Source organism: Sorex fumeus, unplaced genomic scaffold, assembly GCF_029834395.1.
Source record: "Sorex fumeus unplaced genomic scaffold, SorFum_2.1 ptg000055l, whole genome shotgun sequence".
Classification (NCBI taxonomy): Eukaryota; Metazoa; Chordata; class Mammalia; order Eulipotyphla; family Soricidae; genus Sorex; species Sorex fumeus.
Window position 1 is genome coordinate 16,345,178 of NW_026606112.1, and position 18,558 is coordinate 16,363,735.

Genomic DNA, 18,558 nt, shown 5'->3' on the forward strand with positions numbered 1-18,558 from the left:
AAAAGGAAAGGAATTCTAATACAATCATAGTTACTAATACAGAAGATATATCCTCCCCAACTTTTTCCCCATCTCAAGTCATATAATAATAGCACAAAAAATGTTGAGGGACGGGGTGCGGGGTGATGGGAGGGAACCTGGGGACACTGGTGCTGGGAAATGTACACTGGTGGAGGGATGGGTGTCGGAACACTGTATGACTGAAATCCAAGCATGAACAGCTTTGTAAAGTTCTACCTCAGAGTGATTCGATTAAAAAAATTCTTTTAAATGTAGAGGGGTCACCTCTAGTGGTGCTCAGAAACTCCCGGGACCACCGTCAACCAAACCGAGGGCGCCCAGATACACCCCAGCCTGATTTGTCTCTCCAGTCGCAATAGCTCAAACGTTTATCCCCATTTCAATTTTCATGTAATGTGAAATTCTGGCTATCTGGTTTTCAAGTCAATAAAGGCAGAGGAATCAATACCTAGCATCCCCTTCATTAAAAAGAAGAAGAAGAAGAAAAATGTAATCATTTAAATGATGAATGCAGTTGAAATAATGTTTTTCTAAAATGGGCTACTGTCATTGCTCTAAGTTATAACTAGTACCCAATATTAATGGAGAAGAGTAGGAGTCAGATTAGGCTTTGGTTATAGAAATGTTAAGTACGTTTAAGTGTTTTCTCCCAAAGTCTGACCTGGAGACTTGTTCCTCCGCTGTGCACTGCAGAATTCCGGCTGCACTGACTCCATTCTTGCTCCTGACCATCACAGTCTACATCCCAGCTGTCCCCTCCAAAAGGACCCCACAAATTCTAACTTCGCATGTACCATAGAATACAAAAATTCGAGTGAGTTCTACTTTATATTCCAAACCCCACGACTCACACCTGTGCAATCAAGAGTGCCCAGTGAAGGCCACCATAGATTTTGCAGTTCTGAATCCTACTTTTGCGGATGGCTCCAGAAAGCTCACAGAACTCGGTCCTAGACAGTAACAGTAACGCCACCAACCTGTCAGGCTTCCGTGCTCCACCTACATTTGGACAGGCACTCCGTTTATGACCTAATTCACCACAGATGAAGCAGCCATCTTTCGGGCCTTCACAGGAATGTTCTGGAAGAGCACAGAGGTTGCAAATGCTGCAGTGTATCCAGGCTGTGAAAGCACAAAAGCTCTGTTTGAGAAGGGGTTCACTGAATATGCTTCTCATCTGGCCAGCTTTCAAGATGGGGAGAGCCAAGTGTTGGCAAGTCAACATTTCGCTCAAGAGGCTCATGTTAAGGGGTTAGACCCCCACCACTTTGACACGTGGCAACAAATCCAGCCCCTTCCCAGTGTGTTCTGTACCACACAGCGCAGCTGGCTGGGGGGACATAAAGCCCCTTAAAATCCGTCAAACCAGAGGTTGGAGCAATGGTATAGCAGGGAGGGCGCTTGCCTTGCATGCGGCTGATCCAGGACCAATCCCTGGCATGGCACTTGATTCCAAGAGCCCAACACCAGTGATCCCTGAGTACAGAGTCAGGACTAAGCCCTGAGGACCTCCAGGTATAGTCCCAAAGCAAACAGAGAAACTAAATTTTTAAACGAGTCAGACAAAACACCACACGGAATAGACATGAAACAGCCTTGTCAATGAAGGGGAGTATGTCCACTTCAGTAACTAAAAATTTTAAAGCAAGTAAATTAGTGTAGGTCCCTCTTATAGAAATATAATTAACCATAAATCCCACTGAGTTGTAGAAAAACTCTAAAAATGTTTTCATACACTCTCAAACACTGGCTAAATACTTACAAGGTTTGACACACTTTCTACAGAGCAGGCAATGGCGCCATTTCCTGCCATCCTACAAAAACAATTTTTAAATTATGTTGAATTTGTCATTGAAAATCAAGATGCACAATTAAAAATTAAAATGTCTTATTAAAATCTAGGTAAATTATTCATTCCCTTATTTCTCACTTTCCTGGGCTTCACAATTAAATACTTGGATTTTAATTTATGCATTTCTCCACTCAACAAAAACGCCTGCCTCACAGGCCCCGTTTCCTTAACTCCACAACCAGGGGATTTATCCATATGATCCCAAAAGTCCCTCTCCAGTTCAGGCAACCCAGTCTTTACAAAGGACTCAATGCATATTTCAGGAGAATCACTGATTCATAATCTCCAAGTGCCTATCTGGCATGAACCTTAACAAAATTCATTACTTAAAAAAGTTCACAGAATTAGGAAGAAAGAAACAATAGTTTAAAATTTGGGTAATTTCAGAACCAGGAAAAACAAATTCCTCAAAAGTGTACAAAACATATGTGTGTCCAGCTTGAGGAATTTTTATAAAGTAAATAATGGCAAACCCAAATAGGTTAAAAAAAAAAAAGAGTATCAGCAGCTTCAAGATATGTCTTTTTTTAAAAAACAATTTGTAATTTTGTTTTTTGGTGCTCAGGGCTTACTCTTGGCCCTGCACTCAGGAATTACCCCTGGCAGTGGCAGTGCCCAGGGGACTATCCGGGATGCTGAGGATCACACCTGGACCGGCTGCATGCAAGGCAAGCACCCTACCTTCTAATAACCCTCCAGCCCTTATCCCTGCTTAAATCAGCATTCCTCCTTCCGTACCTAGCAGCACCTATTCTGGTTGTTGTGATGGTCTGCCCCTCCTTGCTTTCATTCATTCTGACTGCGCCAACGTGTACATCTCTAAGTAATAAAATTCTGACTTCCTTATTTCGAGCCTTTCACAAGCTGTGCATAATGTTTCAACAAGGAGTACAGATAACCTCTGAATAAACCGACAATAAATGTTATCTGAGGGGTTACTGTCATTAAAAGTAAAACTTAGCTACAGCTCCTGGGAAAGCACTCACCCACAGAAAGTGCATGGTGTATGCTAATCCCGAGTTCTCCCAAGAACTCAGAACGAGGACATCTACTAATTCAATGCCTTATCTGAAGTTGTTTTTTTGGGGGGGGGGCTATTTCTGGCATGGTGCTCATGATTTGTGCCAGGTGGTTTGGGGATCATGCAGCAATGGAGAGTGAACTCGGGGCTCATGCTGACCTTGTGAGCTACGCCCCCAGCTCCGAACATCTCTACTATGACCTCAACCGAATGATGCATTCATTCACAGTGCTTTATTTGAAATGTGTGGTAGTTAGTTAGCTGTCATTCAATAGCACATAAAAATAAATTCAAGTCATTGTTAATGATGATGGCGGCAGCTAAATATTTTTGGAAGTTGTACTTTGTAATTAGAAATAAAATACTGTATTAAAATATAATTAATAAAGAATGACACATTAATACAAATTATAACATTAAGAAAATACCATTATGGGGCAGGACTTTTTTTTTTTTACTTTTTCACTGAATCACTGTGAGATAGACTCTTATAAAGCTATTCATGATTGGACTTCAGTCACACGCTTTCCAACACCCATCCTTCCACCAGTGTACATTTCCCAGCACCAGCGTCCCCAGGTCCCTCCCATCACCCTCCACCCCACTCCCCGCCTGCCTCTATGACAGGCGCTTTTCTTCTCTCCCTGCCCAACTCTCTCTCAGTGGGGAAGGCGCTTGCCTTGCACACAGCTGACCTGGATTCAACCCCCAGCACTCTATGCAGTTCCCCCAAACCCCATCAGGAGCAATCCCTGAGCACAGAGCACTGCAGGTATAGCCCAAAACTGGGGAAAAAAAGGGAAGAAATTATGATTACACAAACAACGGAACTAGTGAACTAAAGGAAGACACTTGAGTACGAACGCATTCAAAGAAAACTGTACCTTGGATGTGCAAGAACCACAGTGCTCGCAGTGCTGATTCTCGAGAGAAACGTATCGTTGGCATAGAGGGCAAAATCTAAGGAGGAAAGAAAGAAATCAGGAGCGCATTCCTGCCAAGGCTCAGCGGCAGACCAGAGTCCACAAGGTACTTGTCGGGGACAGATCCACAGAAGACACGGTCCCATTGGAAACGCAAGAGAAGGACGACCGGAGTCAGTGCTGAAAGCATGACGTGCCCTTAGGGCTCAGCCCTGGCCTGATGAAGCCTGAGCACGCGCCTGTACCCTTCTTCCTCAGGCAGGGTTGTCCTGCTCACCTGTACCCTTCTTCCTCAGGCAGGGTTATCCTGCTGGCAGGAACATTGGTGAAGATCCGCACGGGGGACTGTTTGCGGCCTCTCTTCCCATGTTTATAGAGAGCGTGATTATCATAATCCACCTAGAAAGTTAGAGCAAACGTTTTAAAATAGAAAATTTCCTCAAATGAGTAAATATTCCTGAAGATTCTTTATCAATAAGTGAACAAAACTGGTGTCAGAACACAAACCAACATATTTAATATGAACTTATTAAAAGCCAGAGTTTGTTTACCCATCAAGTCTCAGGAAGGTTTCTCTAGCAGTGCGATTTCATTATTAAAAGGCACTCATGGAGCAAGGGTAAGAGTGCCGCAGATAAGGTATTTGCTTTGCAAGCAGCCGGGTTCGATCTCCAGCATCCCATGAGGTCCTCTGAGCACTGCTAGGAGTGGTTCCTGAGTACAGAGCCAGTGTAATCCCTGGGCATTGCCAGGTGTGCCCCCTAAGGTCCCCCCCTCCAAAAAAACCCTTTAAAAAAATCATAAGAAAGGGATTCATGTTCCCTATCAAGAGAATAGCGCTGTTTTTCAATACAATAGACTTCACAGGAAAAGCTATCACCTAATGAAGAATGCGCTCTCAGGGTTAAAAAAAAAAAAACCGACCTCTGCAGCTGTGTGCCACCTTGGCTGGGGCTTTTCATTGTCACAGATGAAAGTCACTACATTCTAGACCTCTACTCGCGAGACCTGAGCACAGCCACCACTTAGCACCATCATGGTAGAATGGTTTCACCCTCACATTCCGGCAGAGGCCAGGGCTCATAGCTTGGCCAGTGGCACTGCCATGCAGCTGTTACAGGAGCTGAGACAGGGGGGACCTAGTTCTCATCTGGAACAGAGACTGATACTTGGAGAGGTCACAATGAAAGGCACAACGAAGGACGTGAAACACTCACTCAGTGCCTGGCTTTTGGCAGAGACAGAAAGATGGAGTGTGTAACAACTATAACTGAGGTTCCCACCTCCTGTTCCCTCCATGAAGGTTTCAAGCATTTACCTCTCTCTCTCCTCAAGATCCTTAACTCAACTCCCAGTTCCAGCATGAGCTGGAAAGGAAATGCAACCAACAGGTGTGATTTCCATTAGCTTCCTGCTCCTGTCTTCTCAAACCATCTTTTCATGCACCTGTAGTCTAAATTTGCTTTTAAGCCCATTGTGAACCCATCTAGTCTAAATCCACTCTTTCATTAGATCAGTAACTCTGAAAGTATGGATCTGCATCAGTAATATCACCATCCACGATCTCATTAGAAAAGCATCATTTGGGGCTGAAGCGATAGCATAGCGGGTAGAGCATTTGCCTTGCTTGTGGCCGACCTGGATCCGATTCCCAGCATTCCATATGGTCCCCTGAGCACCACCATGAGTAATTCCTGAGTACAGAGCCAGGAGTAATCCCTGAGCATCTCTGGGTGTGACCCAAAAAGAAAAAAAAAAGCATCATTCTTGGGGCCAGGGAGATAGCTAAGGGTGAGGGGTGGATACTCAGAAACTCACGTTCGCTCCCTGACCATGAGGGCCTGCTAAGCACTGCCAGAGACTGCTTTGGGGGTTCTCAAGCAACCTGGGAGTGGCACCGGAGCTCTTCAGCACCCCACATCCATGACCTGAGCACTGAACCGTCCAGCCCAGTTGGTTGACTATTGCCACAAGTGGATTCCAGACTCTTGAGTGCTCCCCTAAAGCAGAAAAAAAGGAAATTCTTGCTCCTCTTAGGATCTAACAGAACAGAAGCTCTGGGAGTCAGGTCCAGCAGCCTGTGTTCTTAACAAGCCCTCGTGTGTACTAAACTTTGAGAACCAAGATTTTAGATGACTCACAAAAATACCTGGATATCTTTCTGAGATCACTACCAGTGAGCCCCCGTTTTCCCAATGAGGGTAATAATGAGGGTCTGAGCGAGACCACACTTAAGACTGACAGTCTTGCTGGCTTACAGACTCGTGATTCACTGAGCCAGTTCCGAAGTGTCAGATCCTCTCCACCTCAGACAATGGAGAGAGAGGCCATGAAGGGGAGATTCCTGTGCTCCCCATGGCCACGCCAATGTGGTTCCCAGATTTACAGGTGAACAAATCCGAAAACAATGAGCCAGCATCCTCCGTAGGGGAGAGGTCGAGGAGGAGACCCAGTCAACTGAGGGCAGTGTGAGAAACCCTCCGGTCCAGGTGAGCTGTGAGCCAGCCTCTCCCGCAGAGCCAGCCTGACAAGGCAGAACTCAGGTTCCAGGTGGAGTGAGAGAGAGAACAATAAATTCAGCTCATTTCCATTAACAAATCATGGGGAAAGAAGAGAATTCTGAGTTTAACATATTGGGGGTGTCTATTCAGCAAAGAGAAGATGGGGAGGACCTGAGAGCTACTTTATCCCTGAAGGGGTGTCACGTGGAATAGAAATTAGAATTCTCCTTTATTGCTTGGGAGAACAGAAGTGGGACCAATGGTTAGAAGTTAATAGGGAGCATATTTTATCTCAATATGAGAAAATTTTCTAACGATTAGAGCTATTAAATAAATTGAGTTGCCTTGTAAGGCTGTAGGATTCTGCTCACTGAAAGCGTTCGAGTGAGGCTAGATGGCTTCTTGTCATGAATTTAGTGTGACGATGATTGCAGTGGGAAGTTTGCCTAGGTTACCTCCATGTTCCTTTCCAACTTTAAAATTCTATGAATAGATGTTACCGATTAGAGGCTCCCATACAAAAGGAGATTTTTACTTCAAAAATCACCTTAAAATAGCACCTTAAGCGTTACTCGTTTTAAGTGAGTTAAATTCATAATTTTTTCTTAATGTGCTCCTCTACGTATATCAATAAATATATGTATTACTTTCAACAAAGACATTATGAACATTTATGAATGTCATAAGAAGAAAACTCTTCCCAAGAGAATCTTACAAAGATTTCCAAATGCAGGGGAAAAGTGTCTTCAAATGCTTTCTAGCAAATGGAATATTCCAAGCAATATAATAGATGGCAGATGGAAGATGGAAAAAAAAGGGAACAATTTCTTTATGGTTACCCAAGGAGTCAGAGAATGTATGTGTCAGGAAGGTGGTTGATTGCTTGATTTTGCATAACCTAATTGAGATTATTATTATTTTTAAATGCGGGTTTGTTGTGCTAATTAACTATAAACATATGGTATGTAAAATGCATGCTGCTAGGGTAAATTAATGTACCTCTAACATACATCCATATTTCATAGCTTCCTCCACACAAATAAACCTCCTATGGAAGTGCTATAAAGCAAACACAATTTTGCAAATTGCATATCACTAGTAGTAGAGCTGATACACCATTTTCCCATCATTATCTCTGACATTTCACTCACAATGATGATGAGAGGCATTTTCAAACACAAAATTTCTCCCATGGAACTGATTAATGTGATGAAGTACTGTATAGAAATGAGGGAAAGCTCAAAATCTCTGCAACTTCTAACTTTTAATTTTATCGACACGCAAATTTCTTCCGTAACGTTGAGACGGAAGCTAGTTATATAGACCAACACATTCATGCCATCAACAGATATTTTACACCTACTATGTTTCAGGCATTGTGCTAAAAACAAAACAAAACAAAACAACCCACAGAGATTAAATAAGATACAATACGTGCATTTTCGTAATTCTGGAAGGGTTGCATTGTATTGAACTCTGGTAGATTCCAAAGTTGCCAAGTGAATTCCCAGCTCAACTTCTACCACGACAAGCTCTTGTGGTCAGACCTGCCATGTACCATGTAGCTATTTAAAATGAACCGTGGGCAAAGGCATCTATGCCTGTTTCTTTTCTATTCTTTCTTCCCCCTTCTCACTCCAGACTGAATAATTTCATAACATAATTTATTATCCATTGAGTTTTAAGAATTTTAGTTGTCATCTTGTAATCATCTGCAACAATCCCTCAGGAATTCCCATCAAAACACCCCACGATCAGGCTCGAGGCTGCTTCTCTACACCTGAGCCCTCCTTCCCTGTGCAGGACTGTTTGGAGGGAGGGTTACGCCCTGCGGTGCTGGGGTGCTTGAGGGTCCTTCCTGCGGGGGCAAGGGGCTGGGGAGAGAACAGGGGCCCCTGCATACTCAGCATGTGCCCCCACCACCAAGCGAGCTCCCTGGCCCCAGATATTTTTCTTTAAGTATAACCAGAAAAAGGTCCAGCCTGCTCCTCTGGCTGGGGAATGTGCTCAGGGGGCTCCCAAACAGTGCTCAGGGGACCTGGGGGCCACTCCCAAGGATACTCGGCCAACCAGGCCTGGCGGTTCAATGCTAGGGCCTGAGAATGCTTGTGCCCTGCAGAGTTAGGGACCACCAGGGTCACCCTGGCAGTGCTCAGATCACAGCCAGTGAGGCTGGGTCACAGGATCACATCCTGCAATGCTGGATATGATCCTGTGACAGGGGGGCAACCATGCATTCTAATTCCAGCCCCAAGAGCATGACTTTTGACAGTACAGACAAACGTCTTAGATTTCAAAGAAACAAGGGACAGTGGCATGTTCAGGGGTGCAAGGGAAGTGAGCGGATCTCATCCCGATATGGTGAATATAGGACCTGAACACCCTGTGGCAGATGCCACGAATCAATCACGTCCCTCTGCCACTGAGCCTGGCGTTCTCAAACACATCCTCCAGGAAGTCACTCCCAATACATCAGGCTTAGCAGCTAAAAGGGAAACTCACCTGCCATCCCTTTCCTGGTTCAATCATTTTCTTTTATGGATAAGGAGGCAGAGGCCTGGAAAGATAAAGCGGCTGCCCCGAGATGAAATAGCTTCTAAGAGGCCGTACGAGCACCCAAACTTCTGGCTCTAAATCAGAATTTCTTTTCCTGATCACATTCTTTCTTCGTAATCTATCCTGAATGAGACTTTTGGTATTCCAGGTCTCTGATGACTATCTTACCTTTACTCATCATGCGCCGTACCACTGAAGGGCCTCCATAATTTTTATTTTATGAAGCCCTGCACAGTAGTACTTCTGCCTTCCTCCTATCTGAAAAGGATTTAAAAACAAAACAAAAAAAATTTGAAAAGAGAGAGTTTTGTGAGTCTGGATTTGACTGCACTGAGGCTCAGGGTCATCTTAGGCAGAGTGAGAAAGAGGGTGGTCTAATGCAGGTCTAGAAGGAAAGGATCTGTGGAGGAGGAGAGACTTCCTAATTTTGCACTTGATGAAGACAGATAACGGATAAGGAAAAAAGAAATCGCCACAAGACGTGGCTAAAGTACAAAGAGAATGGGAAGAAAAGCACAAGAATCAAAAAGGAGATGAAGTCCAGGGCATTTGCAGGGAGGGTGGGGGTGGGGGGGGAGGGAGGCTAGGGAGACAAGGGCTAGAAAAGGAAAAAGGTGCTACAACAAATAGGGCTCCCCAATACACCAGAAGACACGCTGAAGAAGGTGCCCCCAAATGAACAGGGGAAGAGCATTTTCCTCAGTAAGAATTAGGAAAAGCAAAGATCCATTTCTCCACATCCTGACCAACACTTGGCATTTCTTGTCTCACTAATTACAGGTAAGAGGCACCGCCCCTGGGGGTCTTGCACTGCATGAATAACACTGAGCATCCATTTTCTGCTCATTTTCAACAGGATTGCAATTATGTAAGTTATGGATTACGTGTTACTATGTTATGTGTTAATCATGTGAGTTCTCTATGGAGTTTGGATGTCATCAAACATGTGATTTACAAGTAATCCTTAAAACCTTAGGATACATTATATTATTAAGCCCACTGGACAGCTGAGCTTCAAAGTCAGATATAAGGTATCGGCTTGGCTGGTAGACAGCAGAGGAGTAAAACTCAGCTCCCTGTCAACTCTGGAACGAAGGCTGGGGCAGGAGCATTAGCACAGCGGGGAGGACGTTCGCTTTGCACACGGCCAACATGGGTTTGATTTCCTGCATCCCACATGTCCTCTTGATCACCACCAGGAGTAGCATCATTGGGTGTGACCCAAAAAGCAAAAAACAAAACAAAAAAACCCCAAACCAAAACCAAACCCCCCAAAACTTAAAACAAACCAAAAAACCCGCATGCTCTTTTTTTCTTTTTTATTCCATTCCCCATTCTGCATTTAGAGGGCACTACTTTCATGCCAAGCACTGTCCCAGATGATTAGTCACCATCAGCAGCAGCAGGTGCCTCTAGAAACCAGAGCTAGTCTATGGAATTGACACTTTGGTATATGTCAGTCATCTCTAATAGCAAATGTTACTAAGAGATGCAGCCCTTGGAGAAGAAACAGGAAACTGGGTGTCCAAAAGAGGGAAGTAAGTCAGCTTTGAGAAGACTTCGACTGAATGTTATCTAAAGTACAGTTCAAGAAATCAAAGTTAAAATAGCTTTTATTACACCCCTTTGAAAAGGAGCACGTTGATACAATTCAAAATACTCATAACACCTGACACCGTTAGTTCTTTAAGTTCTATTTTAGTTGTGGGATTTCTTTTAAGGAAGTCACAGAAAATATGGAAAGAGGGCGACTAAATAAATGTCTTGTCATTAAAAGTGCCTAGATGCAACTGGAATAGAGAAGGGCTCACTAAGTCAATGACGGTCGGAGGGATCGTTCAGGATGGGAGATGTGTGCTGAGAGTAGATAAAGGACAAATGCAATGACCTCTCAGTATCTGTATTGCAAACCATAAGGCCCCAAAGTAGAGAGAGAGTATGGGGGAGATTGTCTGCCATGAAGATGGGGGGAGGGTGGGGAAGAGGGGATACTGGGGACATTGGTGGTGGGGAATGTGGACTGGTGGAGGGATCATTGTATGATTGAAACTCAAACAATGAAGGCTTGTAACTGTATCTCATGGTGATTCACTAAAGAAAAAATAAAGTGCCTAGATGGGGAAAGCAAACTGAGTTCAAAAAGAAGAGGACAGTACAGCGGGGAGGGTGTCTGTCTAGCACACGGCTAACCCAGGTTTGATCCCAGCATCCCATATGGCCCCTGAGCACCGCCAGGAATAATTCTTGAGCGCACAGCCAGGAGTAACCCCTGAGCATCACCAAGTTTGGACCCAAAACCAAATAAATAAGTAAATAAAAAGAAGGGGACAATAGCTTGATAGCACTGGCTGTTAATGAATTTAAAGTCATTAAAAGCATAAATATGTGCTTACATAAGACTCAGAGGAGAAAACAGAATAAATTCCTCTGCTATGATTAGAAATTACGTCCAAGTGTTCTTTAAAAAGATTTCAAATAAATACTTCAGAATTCTATTTGCATTATGGAGGTGAATTACGGTGGTGGGTGTCCACTCATAGTTGGTAATGTCAGGTCCTTTACAGCATCTAAAGAACTGTTAGAACGGCACAGGCCTTCAAGATGAGAAGAAAGGCAACCTAGAGCTGGCTTCCAGTCCTGAGTGAGGACAGTCTAGGCAGGAGGCAGACTTCACACTGCTCAGAAACTACAGGAGTAAGATGAGCAGAGGGTGCCTGGAATGGTTCAGCTTTGGTTGTGTGTGGTGTGCCACCATTCCTATCCCTCTCAGATCAAGGATGAAAACCGGCTGCTCTCTGGGGGTCTAGTTAGATGTGCAACCCTGAGAAGGAGCCCTGCGCCGGGCGGGTACCTATATGTTCATAGCAGCACTGTTCACAACAGCCAAAATCTGGAAACAACCCAAGTGCCCTAGAACAGATGACTGGTTAAAGAAACTTTGGTACATCTACACAATGGAATACTATGCAGCTGTCAGGAGAGATGAAGTCATGAACTTTGCTTATAAATGGATAGACATGGAGAGTATCATGCTAAGTGAAATGAGTCAGAAAGAGAGGGACAGACATAGAAGGACTGCACTCGTCTGTGGAGTATAAAACAACATAACATGAGGCTGACACCTAAGGATAGTAGATACACAGGACAGGTAGATTGCTCCATAGCTGGAAGCCTGCCTCATGAGCAAAGGGGAGAAAGCAGCTGGAATAGAGAAGGGTCACTAAGAAAGAGATGGCTGGAGGAATTGGTTGGGATGGGAGATGTGTGCGGAAAGTAGATAAAAGACCAAACATGATGACCTCTCAGGGTCTGTATTGCAAACCATAATGCCCCAAAGTAGAGAGAGTATGGGGGATATTGTCTGCCATGGAGGCAGGGGGAGGGTGGGGAAGCGGGGGTATACCGGGGATATTGGTGGTGGGGAATGTGCACTGGTGGAGGGATGGGTGTTTGATCATTGTGTGACTGTAACCCAAATGTGAAAGCCTGTTACTATCTCACGGTGATTCAATAAAATTAAAAAAAAAAAAAAGAAAAAGAAAAAAAGAAACTCCAGGAGTAGATGTCATTCCAAAAGCTCCAGCAGGGGGCGCCTGCGAACCACACAGCAGGGCCGACAGCCCAGGCCAAGGGGACTGCCGCTGACTGGGTGGGGCGTCGAGGGGAGGGGTGGGCGACACTGGTGCCACTCTCTTCTTTTAAAATGAAGTGACTATTAGGGCCGGAGCAATAATATGGCAGGGTGTGCGCTTGCCTTGCACACGGCTGACCAGGGTTTGAGCTGCAGCATCCCCTAAGTCCCACGAGCACCACCAGATGTGGCCCCAACCCCCAAAATAAATAAATACAATCCCTGTAAAGGTTTCATTTTAAAACATTAGATTTACGAAAGAATATACAAAATACTATGATAAATGAGTGGTTTTTATTTCTGCCATGGCATCCCTGAAGAATTTTTCTTTTCAAGGGCTGCAGGTGTAAAAGGCTGAAAACCAAGTGTCTAGTCAATCCTTCCTACATCAGCATGCTCACATTCACACTCACTCGTGCTCACACTCACACGCTCACACTCACGCACACATGTTCACCCACATGCTCACTCACATGCTTACACACATGCTCACACGCACTCATGCACTCACATGCTCACACTAATGCACACACTCATGCTTATTCACACATGCTTACATGCTCACACTCACACACATGCTTGCTCACATGCTTACACATGCTCATTTACATGCTTACACACATGCTCACACTCATGCACACATTAATGCTCATACATGCTCACACACACAAGCTCACATACTCACATGCTCACACACGATCACTCATGCACATGCTCACTTATGCACACGCACACTCATACGCATGCTCACACAAGTATATACACATGTACACATATGCATACTCACGCATACTTGTTCATGCTCACTCACACACACTTGCACACGCTCACACACATGTCCATGCACACACTCATCCATACATTCATGCTCACACATGCTCACTCATGTTTACACTCACACTCATGCTCACTTGCATGCACACATAAACACCTGGACACACTCCCTCACACCCACATACACACACTCATGCTCACCCTCACATATGCTCACGCTCAGGCTCACACACAAACATTCACACAGGCCTCGGCATCTCTGCCTCTCTGACACCCCATGCCTGGGGGTGCACCTGTCTGGTGAGCTCCCCTGAGGGGTACAGGAAACAAGCCCGGGTTCCCCTCACTAAGCAGAGTAGACTCTCAACTCTACAAGCCCCTCTGAAAAAAGACACCCTGAGGCCGACTGGGGCGGGGGTGGGGGAGGTGGGGGGGAGGCTGAGATGTTCTGTGAGGATCCTCAAACTTGGCTCTGCTCCACGGGCACCTCGGCAGGCAAGAAAAGGACTTCCTTTTTTTTTTTTGTATTTTTGCTTTTTGGGCCATACTGGCGATGCTCAGGGTTTCTCCTGGCTCTGCACTCAGAAATTACTCCTGTGGTACTCAGGGGATCATATGGGATGCCAGGGATCGAACCCATGTCAGTCACCTGCAGGACAAGCGCCCAGCCCAGCGTCCTAGTGCTCCAGCCCTGGTAAAGTACTTTCCCTTTGGGGTGCCCCTGGTTCCCACCGAGTAGCTTCCTTTTACAGGCATCCACACCTGGATACTTTTCACACACATCCCCCAGGGGACACACACTAGGAACCCCCGAACAGAGAGCTACCAAAGGTCTCGTTTCAGTCACCGCAACCGACAGCCTCATCAGAATATTTATTCCTGCTGCACAATACCCATCCATTCCCCCACCATGCCAGGAAATGGAAAATTCACAATACCTGGTAATCCAGCATGCAGAAGCTTGGGAAAAACTGACAAATTCGGGATTCGAAAAAATAAGGGAAAATCCAGAAAATGGGTAGTTCTTTGAGATGATTTTCTAGTGAATCTAAAAAAAAAGGGGAGGGCGTAGAGAACAAGAAACTGATATTACAAAATATAAATAACTATATAAAACACACAGCTATCCAGAAAAAAACCCTTCTGGCCTTGGGGATATTGCAACTGTTCAGTACTTTGACGTCATGCCCATGGAGACTGTTCACCGAGAACACAGTGACTAGCGTAACATACTTTTCCATGAAAACACAGCTACAGTCTGCAGAGGTTCGCCTCGGAGACATGGCACTGCAGTCGACCCCCAAGTGGAATGTTAGAGCAGCCGCTCTCTGCACCCTCTGAGTGTGGGTCTTGGCAAAGAGGAGGAAGGAGCTCCGGCTCGCCCACAAAGTCCCTTGTTTGGCCAAGAAGGAACCAGACTTAAGAAAGAGTCTTAGAACAAACTTACTAACATTCTTTTGGTGGGGGTGGGGAGGGGGCTGGGCCACACCCAGCGATGCTCAGGGCTTACTCCTGGCTCTGCCCTCAGGAATCACTCCTGGGGGTGCCCAAGGGACCGTACGGGATGGAGCCCAGGTTGGGCGTGTGCAGAGCAAGCAAGTGCCTTACCCACTGGACTACCCTTCCGGCCCCTTAGTATCAGGGGAGGGAGGGACCCAGCCCTGCGTGCCCGAGTACCCCGCACAGGGGAAGTCCAGTGCTAGCCTCTCTATCTGCTTCCTGTATTAAACCCTGAGCTGAGGCAACAGGGAGACGGCAGCCACGTGCGGAAAGGATCTGCCGGAGCATCTGCAGTGGCTGAGTGGCAGCTGGAGGGAAGCCCACAAAGCTCTTTGCGCTTCCTCTCACGGTACTCGGAGAAGCGGACTTAAGCACCCAAACCGAGCAGGCAGTCAACACTCAGGGCCCGGTGCGATCTCATTTACGCTCTGTTCCCAATGTACATTATTTATGTAGCACAATTAATGGAGAAGTTTGATCACAAACTCCTGACACTTCGTTTATCAGCTAGCAGGCTGGAAATGGGGGGGGAAAAAGGCGGCTCTACTGATTAATTAGATGATTATATTAAAAATACTCTGAAGCCCATCTTAAATCATATCCCCAATCCAGGGGGTACTGGTGGTTGATGGTCACCGTGGGTGTGGGTGTCCGTGGGTCCCTGGTAAGGCCCCAGGCAGTCACTGGAGGTTCTCTCTCCCCACCCACCTCCTGTCATCAGTTCAGAGCTCTGGCCCAGCATGGGGAGGCCCCGTAGAGTTCCGGGCGAGGCTTCCCGACGCCGAGAAGTAAGTCCCCGGGATGGAGTTGGGCCTACTGAGAGCCCCAGGGCGAGGCGTGCATCAGCGCTCGTGTGCAGGTAAATGGCAACCACTGGCCAGGCTTCATGACATCCTCTGATGTTCAAATATTTTACCTACCAAACAGTCCTGAAAATACACGGGGGCCTGGAGAGCTAGTGCAGTGGCTCAGACACTTCCTGCTACCCAGCCGTTCTCCGTTTCCATGCCCAGCTCCCCGGAAGATTCCCCAAGTGGAAATGATCCTTGAGCACAGAGCCAGGAATCAGCCCTGAGCACCGCTGGGTGCGTGTACTGCTGCCGGACCTCCACCAGTAAACAAATAAAAACATGTGACTTGGCCAGTACAAAGTGTATCGTAATAATAAAATTTGCCACATCATGAAATAAATCTGTTTTTTGAAAGAGAACAAGAACTCGAGGCATGTCTATGTTATCGGCACTCCGACTCTTGGGGGGCTGTTAATCTTTGACAAGTACATATATTGAGAAACGCTTCGTTTGCAGTAAAGTGACAAAACTCACACCTTGGCTTTGACCTTCTCTCCACATAGCAATGAACTTCTTAAATGTGGCAGCCAGAGGCTCCACCAGGCCACCGAAAGGAGGGTCAGTCACCAGGATGACGCCTTCACCATTATCTTCCTGTAGAAATGTCCTGCAGATGTCCAGGGCAGCCTGGGACAGAGAGAAATTCCTTTCTGAATGAGCACTGGACAGAGGCACTTGCTCCGGACAGGGGAGAGCGTGCCCTGGGGCTCCCTTCACTCTCAGAAAGGAACTGCAGCCCACCTGCCGCCACCTCACCCCGCCCCCACCCACTGCCCCCATACCTCTGAAGCCTCCTTCATTCAGGGCCCGAGAGTTTTCTCTCTGGGCTCCTTGAGAAGCAGGTTTTGCAAAGTGCAAATTCAAACGCCATCGCTATTAGAGAACTATATGCTACAAACAATTACATTAAATAAAACCAAATTTAGTAACCTGAGAGAGAGAACTCATTGGCCATGAAGATTTAAGATACTCAGCTGAATTCCACGAGCAGAAGTCGGGAGCATGCTAAGCACTGGAGTGCCAAAGACGAATAAGTCTTCCTCCCATTCCTCCCCGGTTTGCCCACTGCCATGAGTTCAGTTTAGGAAGAGCGCAGATTACCAATGAAGCCCACTCATGGTTTTGGTGACCAGCCACTGACAGACAAACTTGCACAGTAAGTTTGGAAATTCACAGTAAGAAAAGAAATTCACAGAAAGCTGAGCTTGTCCTGACAAGGAAACAAGGCAGCACTGTAGCACTGTCTTCCCGTTGTTCATCGATTTGCTCGAGTGGGCACCAGTAACGTCTCCATTGTGAGACTTGTTGTTACTGTTTTTGGTGTATCGAATACACCACGGGGAGCTTGCCAGGTTCTGCCGAGCAGGCGGGATACTCTTGGTAGCTTGCTGGGCTCTCTGAGAGGGATGGAGGAATCGAACTCGGGTCGGCCGCGAGGATGTTTCACTTTGCAGGAAGTTACAGCACAAGGCAACCATCTACTAATCATGGTCTAGAGAATTTGTGATTGTGATCAGTCAGTATCTGGCAGAGCAGACCAACCTGGAAGACCAACTGGCAGAAGATCACGCTGCTTAAGCACACTTTAAACTTCAAAAAACCTGCGTGTTCTCTACAATGAAATATATATTGCCCTGTTCCTAAATCAATCTAGAAGACCAATTCTGTGGGGCATCATAATATCCACGCCCGTTTGTCCTTGGAGAGTCTGAGTCTACCAGCAAAGGAACGGGGGCATGACGAAACACCCTCAGCCTCCTCCCTGACAAGGATCAGGGAATGAAGCACGCTCGATGGAGTATCCTAGAACACCAGAGCTGTTACTGAAAACCATCCACTCCTTGGAGTTGTGGGGGAAAAAGCACATAAGCAAGGAAGCTAAGATTTTTTTTCTCCTTTGGTTTTTAGGCCACACTCAGTAATGCTCAGGGGTTACTCCTGGCTCTGTGCTCAGGAAATGACTCCTGGTGGTATAATGAGCACTCAGTGCCCATGGACTGGCTAAGTGACAACAGTTCATCAGTTTTCATTACATCCTCTGATGTTCAAATATTTCACGTATAGGATTACGTGGAGTGAGCCCGGGTCAGTCACATGCAGGGCAAGCGCCTTACTATCTCAACTGCTCCTTTCCCTGAGACCTTATCCAAGTTTTACAAGACCAGAGGAAAGACCAGCTTCCAGGGAAGACTCATCATGATGTCCCAGCATTGGCTGCTGAGGGACAAGTCTGGTTTATGCTTATAGCTGCCACTGCTGAGGTCACGGGACAGTTCTTCACCTGCTGCTGTACACAAAAAAGTACAGGGCATTTTTAATTTTTGTTTTGGGGCCACAACCAGGAGTGCTGAGGGCTTAGTCCTGGCGCTGCATTCAGAGATCACTCCTGGCGGGGCTGAGGGGACATTCTGGGATGCCGGGGATTGACCCAGGTTGGCCACATGCAAGGCGGGTGCCCTACCTGCCGTACTACAGCTCTGTCACCCTCCAAGCTTGGCATTTTAGACTGCCAGCCTCTACATGTCCCTCAGCCCCCTTCACCGGAAGAGCCATTAATGCATATGACACTTTTTATGACCTGAAAAATATTACTTGCTAGCAGAAAATCCCAGATGGGGTTTTGGATTTATTTCATTTTATTTCTCGCTTGTCTGTCTGTGGGGAGCCACAGCCGACAGCACTGAGGGCTTATTCCTGGTTCTCTTCAGGAATCACTCAGGGGTAATTCTGTGGTGCTGATGATCAAACCTGGCACACCATGTGCAAGGCAACGCCCTCCACACCATAGAGTTTCTTCATCCCCAAGGTGGGGCTCTGTGTCAAGTATGTACACACCGTGGCAGAGGCGTCACCCTCCCAGCACCCCGATTCCTTCACACAAATCTAGCAGACACATGCACTTATCCATCGATTCACAGATGGCAAAGA

The 18,558-nt window shown here is 46.2% G+C and overlaps 1 protein-coding gene across 1 annotated transcript in view; it reads right to left on the bottom strand.

The window, feature by feature from the left end:
- The window catches only part of ZCCHC4 (zinc finger CCHC-type containing 4), a 48,792-nt gene that overhangs the window by 5,351 nt on the left and 24,883 nt on the right, over positions 1-18,558 (bottom strand). The window contains exons 7-12 of the mRNA XM_056125599.1: positions 16,107-16,257; positions 14,218-14,318; positions 4,095-4,216; positions 3,779-3,854; positions 1,784-1,835; positions 999-1,143 (exon numbers count right to left, since the gene is read on the bottom strand). Of these exons, the coding sequence (XP_055981574.1) occupies positions 999-1,143; positions 1,784-1,835; positions 3,779-3,854; positions 4,095-4,216; positions 14,218-14,318; positions 16,107-16,257 (647 nt within the window). The remainder of the gene's footprint in view (positions 1-998; positions 1,144-1,783; positions 1,836-3,778; positions 3,855-4,094; positions 4,217-14,217; positions 14,319-16,106; positions 16,258-18,558) is intronic.